This window comes from Drosophila ananassae, chromosome 3R, assembly GCF_017639315.1.
Source record: "Drosophila ananassae strain 14024-0371.13 chromosome 3R, ASM1763931v2, whole genome shotgun sequence".
In the NCBI taxonomy this organism is placed as follows: Eukaryota; Metazoa; Arthropoda; class Insecta; order Diptera; family Drosophilidae; genus Drosophila; species Drosophila ananassae.
The window spans coordinates 11307266-11323059 of record NC_057930.1 but is presented as its reverse complement, the minus strand read 5'-3'; the positions used below and the strand labels follow the sequence as shown (position 1 = coordinate 11323059).

The 15794-nt window shown below is 45.5% G+C and overlaps 7 protein-coding genes across 10 annotated transcripts; 3 read left to right on the top strand and 4 right to left on the bottom strand.

Annotated features, from left to right (window-relative positions):
• The first annotated feature begins 182 nt into the window (after positions 1-182).
• Positions 183-2583, top strand: LOC6503545 (cytochrome c-2). Of its 2 annotated transcripts, none has more exons than XM_001965256.4 (2): positions 183-270; positions 1960-2583. In XM_001965256.4, the coding sequence occupies exon 2, from the start codon at positions 2002-2004 to the stop codon at positions 2326-2328; it is 327 nt and encodes a 108-aa protein (XP_001965292.1). In that variant the 5' UTR covers positions 183-270; positions 1960-2001; the 3' UTR covers positions 2329-2583. The 2 variants fall into 2 exon arrangements, with proteins under 2 accessions (XP_001965292.1, XP_044572265.1); XM_044716330.1 differs by lacking the exon at positions 183-270 and adding an exon at positions 344-397.
• A 366-nt stretch (positions 2584-2949) lies between these two features.
• LOC6506995 (V-type proton ATPase subunit H) lies at positions 2950-7246 on the bottom strand. Of its 3 annotated transcripts, none has more exons than XM_014905104.3 (7): positions 7034-7246; positions 6399-6877; positions 5347-5577; positions 4655-4789; positions 4028-4590; positions 3865-3967; positions 2950-3805 (listed from the first exon to the last, which is right to left on the bottom strand). In XM_014905104.3, exons 1-7 carry the CDS (start codon positions 7068-7070, stop codon positions 3797-3799), a joined length of 1557 nt encoding a protein of 518 aa, XP_014760590.1. In that variant the 5' UTR covers positions 7071-7246; the 3' UTR covers positions 2950-3796. The 3 variants fall into 3 exon arrangements, with proteins under 3 accessions (XP_014760590.1, XP_001965291.1, XP_014760588.1); XM_001965255.4 differs by having other exon boundaries at positions 2950-3715; positions 3854-3967; positions 7034-7244; XM_014905102.3 differs by lacking the exon at positions 5347-5577 and having other exon boundaries at positions 2950-3715; positions 3854-3967; positions 7034-7242.
• Positions 7247-7474: 228 nt separating this feature from the next.
• Positions 7475-8293, top strand: LOC6503556 (tRNA-splicing endonuclease subunit Sen2). Its single transcript, XM_001965254.4, has 2 exons — positions 7475-7946; positions 8005-8293. Exons 1-2 carry the CDS (start codon positions 7517-7519, stop codon positions 8265-8267), a joined length of 693 nt encoding a protein of 230 aa, XP_001965290.1. The 5' UTR covers positions 7475-7516; the 3' UTR covers positions 8268-8293.
• Positions 8218-8796, bottom strand: LOC6506984 (COX assembly mitochondrial protein homolog). The gene is made up of 2 exons (XM_001965253.4): positions 8646-8796; positions 8218-8593 (listed from the first exon to the last, which is right to left on the bottom strand). Exons 1-2 carry the CDS (start codon positions 8695-8697, stop codon positions 8289-8291), a joined length of 357 nt encoding a protein of 118 aa, XP_001965289.1. The 5' UTR covers positions 8698-8796; the 3' UTR covers positions 8218-8288.
• A 156-nt stretch (positions 8797-8952) lies between these two features.
• LOC6506973 (probable proteasome subunit beta type-2) lies at positions 8953-9888 on the bottom strand. The gene is made up of 3 exons (XM_001965252.4): positions 9678-9888; positions 9385-9610; positions 8953-9320 (listed from the first exon to the last, which is right to left on the bottom strand). The coding sequence occupies exons 1-3, from the start codon at positions 9766-9768 to the stop codon at positions 9020-9022; spliced, it is 618 nt and encodes a 205-aa protein (XP_001965288.1). The 5' UTR covers positions 9769-9888; the 3' UTR covers positions 8953-9019.
• A 46-nt stretch (positions 9889-9934) lies between these two features.
• LOC6503567 (cytosolic Fe-S cluster assembly factor NUBP1 homolog) lies at positions 9935-11004 on the top strand. The gene has a single exon (XM_001965251.4). It carries the CDS (start codon positions 10023-10025, stop codon positions 10953-10955), a length of 933 nt encoding a protein of 310 aa, XP_001965287.1. The 5' UTR covers positions 9935-10022; the 3' UTR covers positions 10956-11004.
• Positions 10970-15708, bottom strand: LOC6506962 (structural maintenance of chromosomes protein 4). The gene is made up of 5 exons (XM_001965250.4): positions 14468-15708; positions 13787-14411; positions 13403-13716; positions 11661-13341; positions 10970-11603 (listed from the first exon to the last, which is right to left on the bottom strand). Exons 1-5 carry the CDS (start codon positions 15568-15570, stop codon positions 11112-11114), a joined length of 4215 nt encoding a protein of 1404 aa, XP_001965286.1. The 5' UTR covers positions 15571-15708; the 3' UTR covers positions 10970-11111.
• Between the last annotated feature and the right edge of the window lie 86 nt (positions 15709-15794).

Sequence of the window (15794 nt, the reverse complement as noted above, 5' to 3'; positions counted from 1 at the left end):
AAAATAAGAAATATGTAAACAGTATCTAAAAGTTAATTTCAAAAGCTTGCTCAAGATATCTAGCTAAAATATCATAAACTATATAAAATAAATATCTTATATTAATATATTTATTATCTCTAGCATAAAGAGGTTCATTGTTCATCGAAAATATACAATTAATCGAAAAACAGTTCATCGAAAGTCAACGATTCATCGAAAATATACAGTTCATCGAAAACACACGGTTCATTCGCAAAAAATCAACCGAACCGACGGTTTGTGTTCAATGTAAGTAGCGGGTGTGCTCCTTGGTGTTCTAGTGACGTAAATATTACCTTGAATAGTTATTGATTAGCAAGTTGCGAGATAACTGGCGGCAGATACTTCCGGGCTTATTTCAATTACATAATTTACGGTTGTGATCATCTGTTAACTTTATTCGCAGAAAAAGGAAATTGAATTCTATTTTTTTGGGGGTTGATTCAGCAGATTATTACATAAACTGTCCTTGTGTGTATACGAAGACCTGAACAAGTGTGCGATTCTTAACAAATTTTTCATAATAGCTATATTTTCCAGGTGATAAAGTTAGCAGTGTATTATTAATGACAAAAATAGCATCCCACAGATCACCAAAGTCACATTGCCATTGAAAAAGCGTCGATTACATGAGCAAAAAAAAAAAAAAAAAAAAAAGTGGAAGAGAGCGCCAGACTACCCGATCGTCTTCTGTCTCTCTCGCACTTAGTGGCAATATCACTTCTTGGAATTTTTTATTCGCGCTTGTGGAGTTTTTAAAACCCGCCGCCACGTGGTTGCTAGGCCAGTTTTTTTCCTCTTCCCAAAAAGCTTAGTCCTCCTTTTCATGTGGCAAGTTGATGGAGATTTTCCTTTTGCAGAAAGGAGGCTGCTTATGTAACATTGGCAGAACAAAGGCAACTTTTATGCTGGCCCAGTTTTTGCTCATCAGCCTCTCTCTCCCACTCTCACCAGATGCCTGCCTGCCTTTGGCCTGCTTCCAATTGCACTTTCTAGAGCGGAAAAGTGATTTATCCTCTCACACACACGCATGAAAGAGATTACTGAGAAAATTCCCACCAAGGCCAGATCAGATGTTGACATTGTTGTTGCCTTTGTAAGCTCTCTTTAAAGAGAGTGTGTGTGTGTGTAGGTGACTTACTCATTGCAACGGCACTTTACACACTCTGAGGCAGGGGTGGTGAAAAGGGGGGGTTATACAGTTATATTCTGGGAGAGGATATTTCATTTCTTCCAAACAAACTCATATTTTAAAAAATTCCCTTTTCACCTAAACCCCCTTTTTAATGTCCTTACTACGCCTCTGGTCAGTCCCAAGTTCGCATAGCTGCATGCAACCAATTAACCGTAATGGTAGCACTCATACTTGGCCGTAACACCGACCCTGAATATAAAGCCTATTTTTTCTCTCATTTGCGATTAACTGTTTTTCTTGATTAAAGTTTTCCATTTTCCGCATCCCTGAGATGTTATGACTGTTGCCGAGTGTTCAGACATCTGACGCAATTAATATTCCACACTAGCGAAAATCAGACGAGGGCGAAGTGCGAGAGTGTATTGGGGGCGACGAAAAGAGAGCCAGAGAGTGGGGGGGACAACAACATGTGACCAGCGTCTGTCTGCTATTTTTTTTTATTTAAACAATTCGTGTGTGTGTGTGTGTGTGTGTGTGTGTAGGTGATGACGTTGCCCTCCACACGCGCGAATCGAAAGGTGTTGCGGGGTGGACAGTGGGCGCAAATAGGTAATGTAGGCGACAGTTAGATAATCTCCGAGCTAATGGAGCTGTTATCACTGACTAATGTATTTAACTGGGTGATTTTAATAGCCACAGTTTCCGCACAAAGCTTATCAGTTGTTTATATAACAGGGCAATAGGACAAATATTTTTTATTAAAATTTTTACCCTTAATAATTAACAATTTTTCTCTTTTACAGTCGAGTCCGTGTTAACACATTTTTAAAACAAATTAATCCATAATGGGCGTTCCTGCTGGTGATGTTGAGAAGGGCAAGAAGCTGTTCGTGCAGCGTTGCGCTCAGTGCCACACCGTTGAGGCCGGTGGCAAGCACAAGGTTGGACCCAACCTACACGGTCTGATCGGCCGCAAGACCGGACAGGCTGCCGGTTTCGCCTACACGGACGCCAACAAGGCCAAGGGCATCACCTGGAACGAGGATACTCTGTTCGAGTACCTGGAGAATCCCAAGAAGTACATCCCCGGCACCAAGATGATCTTCGCCGGTCTGAAGAAGCCCAACGAGCGCGGTGATCTGATCGCTTACCTGAAATCTGCCACCAAGTAAGGTGCTACAGGATGTCTCACTGTATTATTGTGTTCAGTCACAATCCGGCATAAAATAACAGCAAAAAGATGCAACCAACAACTACAAATCAACAAAGTACAGACCTAAAAACTACACTTATGTTAATTATAAAGTTTAAATAGGAAAATTTATTATTTAATTTAAATAAAAAGTGGAATATTTAATTTAAAACCGATGAGAATTGTGACAGCCACAAGATAAAAAATTAAATAATAACAAAAAAACAAAGTAAAATTATTAAATGTTTTTTGTTGATTATAGGGGGAGGGCACTGTATCTCACAAAAGAGAAAGGCTTTTAACTTTCTTCTGTCTCAAGAACTTTGATCTCTTTCTTATTATGCTCTTTCTTGAGAATATAAACAGAAGCAAAGAGAATTATGGGCGTGCGAAAATGTTTGGTAACAGGTGATTGGAAACCCCAAAGAGAGCGATAACCGTTATATCACGTGCCCTATGACAACAATGTCAAGAGAGGCAGTAAGAGATTCCAGAATATCTCGTGACGGTGATAAGATCCGATAACAGAAGAGAACCACCTTGCTACGTCACTGGACAATAAGAGCGCTTTATGCACTGAGAAAAATGGAAAAACATTTTATACTTTTGGCTAATTTATGTATATTTTCTTTTACACTCGCAAATCTTTATCGTACACTTTAATAACAAACATTTTTATGCAATACATTTCATTTAGTTTATGCTTATTTGATTTAATTTTTTATAGTTTTTAATGAAAGAAAATACTTGATAGGTTTATACAATATATTTTTGTTTTTTTGTTTTTGTTTTTTGTTATGGTGCGCTGACGCGATTATAATACATTAAAAAGTGCATATCATCTGGTTTAGAAAAAAAACTCTGTACAGCGGCGCACACATACATATGTAATTAAGAACACAAATAATAATAACAACAAAATATAAACAATTGAATATTGGAACAAATATTAGAGGATATCTGCTCTGCCATTTCAAAGAATTGCTTTTTCAAAATATATATATTTTTTTTAAATTGGAATGCCAACAAAAAATCGAATTGTTCTCTCAATACGTTCTATGGGGCGGGGGCGGGGGCGTAAAAGAAAGTAATATGGATATGGACTAACAAGAACTTAGTTTAGACAGGGAACAAACACATGCACTTGCAACACAATGTAGCAAGAACAAAAACATCATGTTAAGTTGGAGACGAGTTGGAGATGACATCCTCCTGCGACTCTTATTGTTAGTTAGTAAGGTTTCTGCCTGTGCCTGATGGATGACTGACTGGACTGATTGGACTCTGTTTAGGCCTTGCCGGCGATGGGAGCAGCTCCCTGCTTCTGGTTCTCGTTATCCTTCTCCAGTTGCTTGCCCAGGTATTCCCTGATTAGAAATAGAGAGAGAAATAAACGCACATTGAATTTCGTGAGGATGATGTCTTGAAAGGATAATGGATGATCTAGATCACACCACCTAAGGGGGTAGAGGTGAGTGGGATATGTCTAGGTGAACCATACTAACCAGTTGTGTACCATCAGCTTCTGGACGGCCAACAGGGCCTCATACCGGACATTGGGATCCTCATGGCCCAGATGTTGCATCACAATCTGCTTGCCACCCAGCTGTTCCAGGACACTGCAAGTGGGAAGTGTTAATAACAGATTTCATCCAACTTCTATCAGAAATAATACTTACTGCTTGCCGCGAGGATAGTGACGCACATACTCTCCGATATCGAAGCAGGCAACAGACAGGATAATGGCATCCTTGGAGGTCTCCAGCAAATGGACAAGGATACGCAGCAGTTCGTAGTTCTTCTCGTTGAGTCGCTGGGCGTTTTCACGCCAGAATTTGGCAGACTTGTGAACGGGCGACCATTCCAAGCGACCGCTACGCACCTCGGTAGCATACTCATCGAAGGAGCTAAGATCCTGCACAGAGTTCTGTAGCTTCTCGCTAAGGTATTCCACATCAGCGGTGATATCCTCATCATCGAAACGACGCTGTTCCAGTATGGAGAGCTGCTTCAGCACCTTGCACTGGACCATGGCGATGCAATGGTCCTTGGCCACCGACGAATCCTCGGGCTTCTCGATCAGATTACGGAAGACCGCGAGTATGATGCGAGTCACCTTCTCCTTGGCACAATCACTCAAGATATCGGCCAGGATTGGGATCACGCTGAACTTGTTCATTTTGGCGGCCAGCAGGGGATTGAAGGTCAGCACCCACAGGCAGAAGATCAGCTGGTATTGGACCTATGAATAAGAAATCGAATTTAAATTGTACCAAACAATTTACGCATTTCAATTTCAAACTCACCTGGAAGTTGACACGGGTCGACAGGATGCGGATCAAAGTACTAATGCCATCGACTCCAACGAAGGCGAATCGATACTCATCCACACGGAGCATCATCTGCAGGCACCTGGCCACCGATTGGATGTACTCGTTGTTCTGTTTTGGGAGGGATAAGACATGGGATTAGAATCTTTCGATCTCCTTAATTCGATTCAATGGTTAGCCTTGTTAGTTTATGACGATTTCAGCTGGAATCTATTTTTATTCTTCCACTAACTACGACAACAATCATAAAATTACAAAAAGCTACTGCAGAGAACACAGAGAAACACAGTGAGGAGTGGAGATAGGGATAGAGTAGAGGTGGAGACTTGGAGGTGCAACCTTTCACCTGATGCCATATCGTATGTATCTTTTTGTGTGTATCTTTTTCGTGGATTTCTGTGTCAACCATCACCTGGAATTAAATTGGTCCTGATGGTAGTTGGTGGCTTCTCCTAACGTTCTATTAGTCGGGTTAGTAGATAATAAAGTACAGAAAACAAAGTCGAAAGGATTTTGAACTAAAATATATAATATAATTTATAATTTTATGTTTTTGAATCTTTTCGACTTTGTTTAGTGTTTGTGTGATTTTTTTGGTGTGAAAAGTGTGTTGTAAGTAGAATGTTTTTTATTTTTTCTGCGATGGGAGTTCTTGTTTTTTGGAATACCGGTATCACACATTTGCCATCCTGCTGCTGGTCACTGGTACTGCCCATGCCGCCGCCCACCTCCCGATAGCTCTCGTTGGCCAGGCTGAGCTGCTGCTGCTGCAGCTGGGCCAATGTCGGACTGTACTGATGGCCATGGTGGTCTTTGTTCCCATGCTGTCCATGCGTATGCACAATGATCGTTTGTGTCCGCTTGGCCAGCTGGGCCATCTCTTGCAGATAAGCTAATCCCTAAAGGATCATTTGTAGGTTGGTCATTTTGTGTTTTTGGGGGGTTTTGATATAAAAAAAATATAATTTAAATTCTTCACACGAATCGAGTGCAGCGGGAACAGATATAACACATTGTTGGACATTTTTGGACAAGAACACAAGGTAATTAACATAATTATATATCTGGTGCTTGTGTGACACGAGAGTTCATGAGGATATTCAGGTTCGTAGATAGATGATTGTGACAAGATACTGAGTGGTAGAATGGTCTCATGGCATGGCATTTATGGTGTGATTTTCCTCATTTTTAGAGATTTTTTGGAGTAGAACACAGACTAGGTCAGTTGTAGACTTTGACGAGGTCAGTTTTGTTGGGTTTCAAGTACAAGTTATAGTATTATTATTAAAATAGGAAGCAAAACTGGTAAGGCATGCAAAGATCTAGATCATTAGTTAGTTAGGATTCAAGTTTCTTAACTAATTTCGAATAGTTGGGATAGTTTTCCCTTAAAATCATTCAATTTAGATGGCATTCTTTACATAATTGTTTGAATAAAGAATATTTTTCAACCACCAACATGCTAATTCATCAAGCAAACAATAGTTTATCAAAAAAAGAGTACAAAACATGCTAGAAACTTAATAAAAATTCCCTTGTTTCATGCTCAGAATAGTAGAATATATAGAATCTTAATATTTCCTCCGAAAAACACACTATTTACAATTGCTGGAGGCCTCCAGCCTCCACATGCACATCTCAAGCCCTCCTAGGCTCCATATACAGATCATTTACAACATAGACGTGCTCTTCTCGACCAGCTTCTGCCTGCAAAACTTACATTGGTGGCCAGCTGATCCTTGAGGAACTGCAGATAGAAGTTCAGGTCCGACTTGGGCATGGTCTCATGGCCCCAGCAGGCGAACTTGGCCAGAATCCGCGACGACATGTTGACAATGAAGCCGTCCTGACGGTTCAGCAGGTTGAGGAACGGTCCCCAGATGCACTGCTTCAGCTTGCCGGCCGTCTCATGGAAGAGATCCACACGAGAGCGATCCTCCTGCAACAGATCGTCCAACAGAACTAGGATGTACTGAATGGTAGAGTCCTTGGACAGATGGGAGACCAGGTTGAGGAGGGTCTTGACCACCTGACTCGAGTTCTGGGCGAGATAGGTGCCGCGTGATTTGTCCAACGTGCTGATTGTCTTGTAATCCTCCTCGCTGATCATCTGCGATTGCATGTAGGAGGCCCAGTTGATGGTCCTGGTGCGGATATCCGCGGCCTGCTGTTGCAGCACCGAAGTGGCAGCAATCATATCTAGCGGCATTGCAAATAAAATAAGTTTAATCAGGTTAGGGGGGAGCTGAATTTTATGTGACAGGGGGTGCTCCAGTGGGGTGCTCCCCCCCTGTTTCACACACACACCCATACAGGCTCACTTCGATTTTTCACAGCCGTTGGGTGGTCACTCACCGATGTTTTCCTCGGGCAAATACAGGGCGGTAGTCATTTTGCTGGCTTTTCTTCGACGGCGGTTGTTATGCAGAAACAATTGTCGCTCGAGCGCACAAATTCAAGAGCAGAATTTATGAAAATCTATTGAAATTACCCAGTGTTTTTCACACCACTGCGACACAGCAAAGACAGAAATTCAGCTGACTGGTCTTGTGACTTTTTCGCCGCACTTCGCCGTGACCACAGCGTTGCCACCTATCGGGAAAATTTAAAGGCATAGCGCTCGGGACAGAAATTTGCACTTTATTTAGTAAATTATAGAAAATTAAGTCAATTATTGGCTAAGTTATAAGTATAATTATTGTTTTTTATTGGTTTTATTTAAATCAGACCACCTTGAGTTTTAAAAAGTCTTGTGACCTTTTCGCCGCGCCTGGAGCTGGCACTTTGTCTTATTTATCGGACTTATCGATAGCTTTTAAGCTCTGGCATCTCAAAAAGATGGACTTCACATTCAACTGCAAAAGAAAGCGATGTCCGTACAAAAATTACAATTTCGCGCCGTTTCCCACAGGTGAAATTTGCCAGGGAGTCTTCAATGGGCTCTCTGTGGAAGTAACTGATGCGCAGCAGGGCAGGTCACTGTATGACAACGGCTGTTATGGCAAGGGAAGCAAGTCCCGAGGAGGACCGGCGTCTGGAGAACAAGATGAGACTCTCCTCCTGGGCTTGGAAGAGTCCTGTTTTCTAGCCTTCTATCTGGGAAAGTTGGAAATTAAATCCCTATCCGGGGATACCATGGATTGGGAGACATTCCTGAACGCAGCCAAGGAACTGAACGAGAGATTCTTGGATAACTTGGCTTGCTATTTGTATCTGAAGGCCAAAAATTGGGTGATCAAGAGCGGCATCAAGTTTGGCGGCGACTTTCGTAAGTGTTCCTTCATGGCTGGAACATAATCTCACTCAGAATTCTTCTATTTTTTTAGTTATCTACAAGGAAAGCCCTCGTTTGTATCATGCTAGCTTCCTGGTTATTGTTCAGACCTCCGATGATGGGGATTACTACCAACCAAAGAACCTTAAAGGAGTGCAACGTGTGGCGGAAACGTCCGACAAGGATGTCCTCATACTAAGAGTCTCCCAACCAAAGGAAATAACCACTCCCGAAGACATCCAGGAAATCACAGTGACAGAAACAATTGTGCGGCGTTTCAATTACTCATCTTTTGTACAAAGCAAACAACATTAAGGAACTACAATGCAGAATGGACTACAGCTTCTCCAGGCGATGCTTCTTGGGTATACCGGTGCTGCGATAGTCTGACCTTTCCTGGAGATATATCTTCTTGCAGTCCTCCTTGAAGCCCTCGTCCTGATACCAGCGCGTGAGGCATTCCTTGAGGGCGGAGTTTTGTTTACGACAGGTGGCCACCATCAGGATGCTGCTGGCCTTGCAGCACTCTCCAAAATCGGCCACTTCCTTGGCGCAGAACTCATCCCGGGCCCGGTCGCGCATAATCTTGGGAATCAGAACCTCTCGTTCCACCTTGCGCAACGATGTGTCGTTTGGATCTCCTGCAGGATGGAGTTTCAGTAAAGAGGCTTCCATTTAATGACCACAACTCACCCAATCCATGAGGATTTCTTGGATCAATCGCCGGCTGTTGTTCAAGACTCATTTTGTGTTAAAAATACTATTTATTTTGTTCAGTCCCAGAGCACAACTTTTAGTGTGACCGTTTTTGGAAATTGGAAAAATACTTTTCTTTTCCAACAAAATCTGCTTTGAAAAGTTAAAATTATAAAAAAGCTTGAAGCGAAGTTATTTTTTTCCTGTTTTTAATGAGTTTATTGGATTGATTTTAATATATTCCAATTATTTAATCTCTTTTTAGTTTAATCAACTTTCCAACCCATTAATTGTTTAAACTTCGTACCAAATAAGCCCATTTCCAGGCGCATTTTATTATTAATTTTGCATTTAAAATGCTAAAATCCTAACTAAGCGGCGGGCTCGGCGGCCAAGCTTTTGGCGGTGATCGGGTCCAGGTTCTTCACTCCGTCCTTGTCCACCACAGAAACATTGAAGTTGGGCAGGTTGATGACAAGACGCTTCTGGATCTCCACAACGCACTTCTTCAGGACATCATAGGCCTCATCCTGGGTAATCTTAGGGTGCCAGTAGCGATCGTAGATGCTGGACGCGAAAATGGCACCGTATCCATGACCGGCATAGTTAACAGACTTGGCGGAGGCCAGGTAGTCGATGAATGTCAGCTCGGGTCCATCATTGGGGTCATAACTGCAAAGTTTGATTGCAAAATTAAAAAAAAATAAGCAACTTAACACTTTTACTCTTTCCTTACCCAGCCACGAACATGAACACCTGGTAGGGAGTGCGGCTGCGAAGGTATTCCGCCAGGTTCTTGCGGGTAAAGTGTGCTGCCGCATGCGGACTCAGATCGTAGCCATTCCTCATTTTGTACAAGGCGATGTTCTTCGAGATGAACTCGGTGAACTGCTCGGTGTCACCCGACTCGCCGATGGTCGATATAAGCAGATTGTTCGACACCTTGTGGATTTTGTTTTGATCTGTGAGGAGCAAGAAGCCATCAAATGAGACACAAGCCGCCATGGGATTCGGAGCTCGGTATCTTACCATCTTTCATGACGACAATGGAGCGGGCGTGAGTGGTGTCTGCGGCCAGCATCACGAAGTCAGGACCCTTAATACCCAGCAGAGTTTCCATTTTGCAATTATTCACGTACTTTTAAAGTAATTCAAGAGAAAATCAAATTGTTTGAGAATTTGCCGAATGCGATGACAAGCAATAGTTAGCTGCAGTGTGGCCGTATAACATAGGCCAGAAAATACCAAGGGTGATAAGTGTTGCCAATTATTAGTATTTTACTGTTCTTTTTGCCGAACTCACCCACTGTTATCAGCGATAAGAATTTCACCAGCTTCACCAAAACAAAACGTTTTAAACAAAAATCTGGAAAGATGGAGGCACCTCCGGAACACTGTCCTGGCGTGGAGAGCGAGCAGGCGGGCAAGGTGAGCGCCTGTGCCGGCTGCCCCAATCAGGGCATCTGCAGTGATCCCAACCGGAAAGTCGAAGATCCCGGCAAGGCTCTGGTGGCAGAGTCCCTGAAGGACGTTAAGAACAAGCTGCTGATCCTCTCCGGAAAGGGAGGTGTGGGCAAGAGCACCGTGACCAGTCTTCTGACCCGGTACTTGGCCAGAAGCTGTCCCAACAGCAACTTCGGGGTGCTAGACATCGACATTTGTGGTCCGTCGCAGCCCCGCTTGTTGGGGGCTCTGGGCGAGAATGTCCACCAATCCGGTTCCGGCTGGTCGCCCGTGGGCATTGACGACAACGTGTGCCTGATGTCAATTGGATTCCTTCTGGGCTCAGTGGATGATGCGATTATCTGGCGTGGCCCGAAGAAGAATGGCATGATCCGGCAGTTCCTGAGCGAGGTGGACTGGGGGAACTTGGATCTCCTGCTGCTGGACACTCCTCCTGGCACTTCCGACGAGCATCTGTCGGTGGTTTCCTATCTGAAAGATGACACGCAGCCCGAGTCGCTGCGTGCCGTCATTGTGACCACGCCGCAAGAGGTGGCTCTGCTGGATGTCCGCAAGGAGATCAACTTCTGCAAGAAACAGAACATTCCCATTGTGGGAGTTATCGAGAACATGAGCAGTTTCCGGTGTGGTAATTGCGGGAACAGCTCCGAGATCTTTCCGGCCAAAACGGGAGGAGCAGCAGCCATGTGTGCAGAGATGGAGGTACCTCTACTAGGATCCCTGCCCTTGGATCCCCAGATAGCCAAGGCCTGCGATTCTGGCGACGATATAACGGAAATCAAGAACTCAACTACAGAGGCTCTGGATGGGATTTGCTCCAAGATTATGTCAAGCTTCAGTTAGCAAGCCAAATGTCGTTGAATAAAATAATTTTTGTATTTTTTTCGATAAACTTTACGGTAACATGGTATGGAAAATATAAGAAAAAATGAAGGAGTGACTTAGCCCTAGTCGCGATTTCTTTAACAATAGATGAAGGATACTAGAATCTCTTGGAGGTTAGGTCTGGACAGGATCCGGAGAGCTAGGTGGACTCTGCAACGAAATATCGACGGATGGTCTTGGCGTGGGTGTCGAATCTTCGATGGCCGTGCTTTCCACTGGCGGCAGAAATGTGGTTTCCCTTCCAGGTCCCACGGACTTCGTTGGTCGTGGCTGTGTTTGCGTCTCATTTATACCCGTACTGTCCATGGGTGGAGCAAAAGTAGTTTCCCTACCGCCGGTCTCTTTTTCGGGGGGGTTTTCCACCTCCGATGGTCTGGCTTGGCTCTCCTGCTCCTTGTCCTTCTCGTTCTCCGGCCTCTGTGTGTCGTCCAAGGTCTGATTGCAGGGCAGAGTCGGCTGTTGCGTGGCCAGCTGCGGTGGATGGTTCAGGAGCGTAATGGAGTCCGTGCAGTCACTGACCTTGTAGATGCCAACCAAATAGTTGGCCAACTCGAACATGTTCACGCGCAGCGACACAATGATGAACTGGGCGTTCTTGGTTCGCTCCTACGAATGGAATACAATTTTTAGTAAAATATAATAGATATTTAAGTTAAAAGTTACCTTTATGTAGTGACCCACAATGGAGACGTTCTTAAAGTCCAGCGCGGCATCGATTTCATCCATGAAGTACAAGGGGGAGGGCTTGTAGTAATGCAGGGCGAACACCAGAGCCAGGGAGGAGAGGGTCTTCTCGCCACCCGAGAGGTTGGATATGTACTTCCAGCTCTTCTTGGGCGGCCGCACCGTAAAGTTAACGCCCTCGGTGAACGGATCCATGGAGTCGACTAGTTCCAGCTCAGCATCACCACCGAGGGTGATCATCTGGTACATTTCCTTCAACTTTCTCGTAATGATGCTGAATCCGTCCATGAACTCCTTGTAGCGACGCTTTCGCACCTCCTCGTACTTGTCGCGCATTTCGTTTCGCTTCGAGGTGATGTCCTCCAGAACACGGACACGATCCAGGTAGACATTGCGCTTCTCGTTGAACTCCTTGATGCAACCGAGATTCGGCTTCTTTTTCAGCTGCTCCTCCAGCAAGGTCTGCTTGTACTGCATGTCCTCGAGTGTCTCCGCATCCAGTTCCTCCTCCGTTAGCTCCTTGAGCGGCGCTTGTGGCTCTGTTTCGCCTGGAATCTCGTTAAGGGTCAGGGGCTTCAGTTGAGCCTTCCACTTGGGTATGTCGGACTTGACCTCGTTCATCTTTCCCGCCGCAGCTTGCATCTTGGTGTCTATTTCGATGCGTTCTATGTTCCGTTGATTCTCCTTCTTGCTCAGCTCGTCGATGTCCTTTTTTATGTCGGAGGATTGGGATTTTGCTTTCCCGATTGATTCCTCCGCCTCCTCGGCTTCCTTCTCCAGCTCCTCCTTCTTCTCCTGGCACTTTTGTCGCTCATCGCTCAGCGTTCTCAGTTTATCCTCCGCCGTTTTGATGTTCTCCCGGAGATTATTATTGTTTCCCGTAATTTTTTCAATGTTTCGCTCCGCGGTGGCCAGAGCCACATTCATGGATCGCACATTGGCGGCCAGTTTTTCCATCTGATTGGTAACCTTCTTGATCTTGGCCTCCACCGGTTTCACGTTGTCGTTTCGCAAAGCATCGTACTGGTTTTGGATCTCCTCGATTTGAGTGGAAACGGCCTGTTCGGCGAACTGCGCCTGTTCCAGTTCTTGCTTGGCGGCTTCGATCTGTTCCTGGCGCTCCTTTACGGCTCCCTCGTCCGTTGTTTTCTTGAGCATCCGTTGTCGCTGGGCCTCGCACTGCTTCAGGTTGCTGGCCATTTGCTGCTGCAGCGATGTTATGCTCACCGCCAGCCGCTTGTACTCTGCCTCGTCCCGCTGCTGGGTCATCTGTAGGGTTTGCACCTCGCGTTCCAACCTGCCCTGCTGCTCCTGGCAGTAATTTATCCTAGACTGGAGTTCCTCGGCCTGCACTTGCATGTCTTCGAGGGCTTTCTGGGATGTTTGCGAACTGTCCGCAGACTCCACCGTCTTTGTCTTCACTTGAGTGCCCATCTTGCCGCGCATGGCGCGATTGCCACCGCCAGACATGGTCCCCGTAACCTCGATCAGGTCACCGCGCAAGGTCACAACACGGAAGCGTTGTCTGCCGTAGGCAATGCGAGTTCCCTGCTCCAGGTCATTGCAGACCAGGGTGTTGCGCAGGGCAAAGTAAAAGGCGGTTCTCAAGCGCTCATCCTCGATCTGCACCAGGTCGTACAGCCTAGGGACGTTCTCCGGACTAAGGGGATAGAAATTATTGTAAAATAAACCTAACTACAACCCTTGTTAACTCCACTTACGTATTAATTGGAGTCTCAGCCTCCCGGCGAAGATTCTCAATCTTTTCCAGAGTTATAAAGGTGGCTCTGCCAATATTGTACTTCTTCAAGGCGGCAATGGCCTCCGAGGCAGTGTCATATGTGTCTGTCACGATGTTATCCAAGCGACCACAGGCGGTGGAAATGGCCACATCGTACTTGGCATCAATGCCACCCAAGTTACCAAGGCGACCCAGGATGCCAGGAATTTTTCCCTCCATCTTCAGACGCATGAGAAAGTCGAGAACCTTGTCGTTGGAACGTTGGGCTTGCATGTTACTCGATCTTTCATTGATCTGTAATGAAAATAGTATAGTTTTTAAGAATTTAAGGGATTAGAATTATAGAATATATCCATATCCCTACCTCCACCCTGATTTTGTTGCATTGCATGGATAGGTTCCTCTCTTCCTTGACCAGTTTATCCACTTCTGCCGATTTCGTGGTAATTTCCGTCTTCATTCGCGGAATACTCTCCTTTAGCTCATCCACTTTGGCCACCTTTTCCTGGAGGCTTTGCTGCGACTGCTCGTAGGAGCTCTTAAGGGTTTCATATTTCCTAGTCTCTGTGGTCTCTGCCTGTTTTAGGATTTTCAGTTGAGACTCAAACACCTGGAGCTCGGCCTTTGCGGCATTAACCTTCTCCTTGAGACCCACCAGCTCGTCACTGAGCTTGAGACGCTGTTCGGTCAAGGGTTCACTTTTTTCCTTCAAAAGGCCTAGCTGCTTCTCCAGCTCTTCGCTCAGAGTGCCCTTCTCCTTCTCCAGACGCTCTAGCTTCTTATTACAATCTTCGATCTCCTGTTGATTCTTTTCCGGCAACTTGTGCAGATCCTCCAGTTCCTTTTCGTTTTTTTCTATTTGGGTTTTGTCCTTTTTCCTCTGTTTGTTTGTATTTTCCATGGTGCTCTGGACTTCGGTGTAGGCTCTTTCCGCTGCCACCAGTTTCTTTTTGATTTGCTCCCGCTTTTTCACGAGAGATTCATAGGCCCTGGAAATAGAGTACCAAATTATAGATCATGTTCCTCCCCTTTGCTGATTACTTACTCTATCTCCTTTCTGATGATTTGTTCCTTTTCCGCCCTTTCCTTCTTCAATGCATCAGTTCCCTCGTCATGGACCCTCAACTCTTCCACATAGACCTCGTGCTCCTTGGTGTACTGCTCCAGCTTCTGCTTCTTAATACTTATGTACTTTTGGGTTACCCAAGACTTGGTCCTCACGAAGTCGTTTTCCTTCTTGAGATATTCCACAGCCTCGTTAAATGGCTGCTCCAGATCCTTCATCTCGCGCTCGGCCAGCTTGCAGCGATTGTGCTTCTCCGTCCGGTCATCCGTCAGTTGATCCACTCGCTGATTGATCTGCTGCAGCGGTCGAATATATCTCTGGGTGCCAACGATGTCCTCCAGATACTCCAGCATGCCAGTGTCGTTCTCCTGCTGGCCCTTCGGTTTCATCATGGCAATGGACTCGACCTCGCCCTGGAGAATCAGGAAACGATTGTGCTCCAGATCAACGTGGTGTTTCTTGAGCAGCTTGGCAACGTCCTTCAGCTGGGCCCGCTGGCCATTGATTTTGTAAAACGACGAGTTATCCGACATGGCGGTACGCTCTATTACAATCTGGGAATCCGGCACAGATTCGCACGACCCATCCCCCTTGTCCACGACCTGTTCAAAGTGCACCGCCACGGAACAGCTCCGGATGTTGGGAAACTGCGAGGAAGAGTGTATCAGAGTGGATACCTTCTTGCAACGAATGCGATTCGCCCTGCAGCCGAAAACAAACATCATAGAGTCTATGACGTTACTTTTGCCACTGCCATTGGGTCCTATGATGGCCGTGAAGCTCTGGTGGAAGGGTCCAAGCTCCACTTCACCGGCATAACTCTTGAAATTCCGGTTGACGATCTTCTTGATGATTAGCCGGGGTCCGGTACTCTCCATGGAGCAGTGCGGCGGCACCGGCGGCGGGATGTAGATATCGCCGATCCGGGTGCCGCCCTCCTCGTCGTCGAAGATTAGCGCATCGTCCAGAGCGTCTACGGCGGCGTCATCCTCCTCCTGTTGCTTTTGTACTTGCTGTGGGGTTTTTGGCACCCGAAACTGACCAGCTTTCGGAGTGCCCACGCTGGCACGCGCCTTCTGCATCGTGTCGCTGGATAAAATAAAACGCAAAGTAACGTTTAACTCCTTGAATCCACAGTTAAGACTTTTCAGGCGCCAATGGGCATTAGGACGCTATTTTACAGTGTGACCAGGTGAGCATACTCAATGTTTTTACAAAATAAACGGTTTTTCGCGGTATTAGCCAACACTATATCTCTCCATCAAGAAAATTTATAATCAGCATATTTCTTAAAAACTAAAATAGA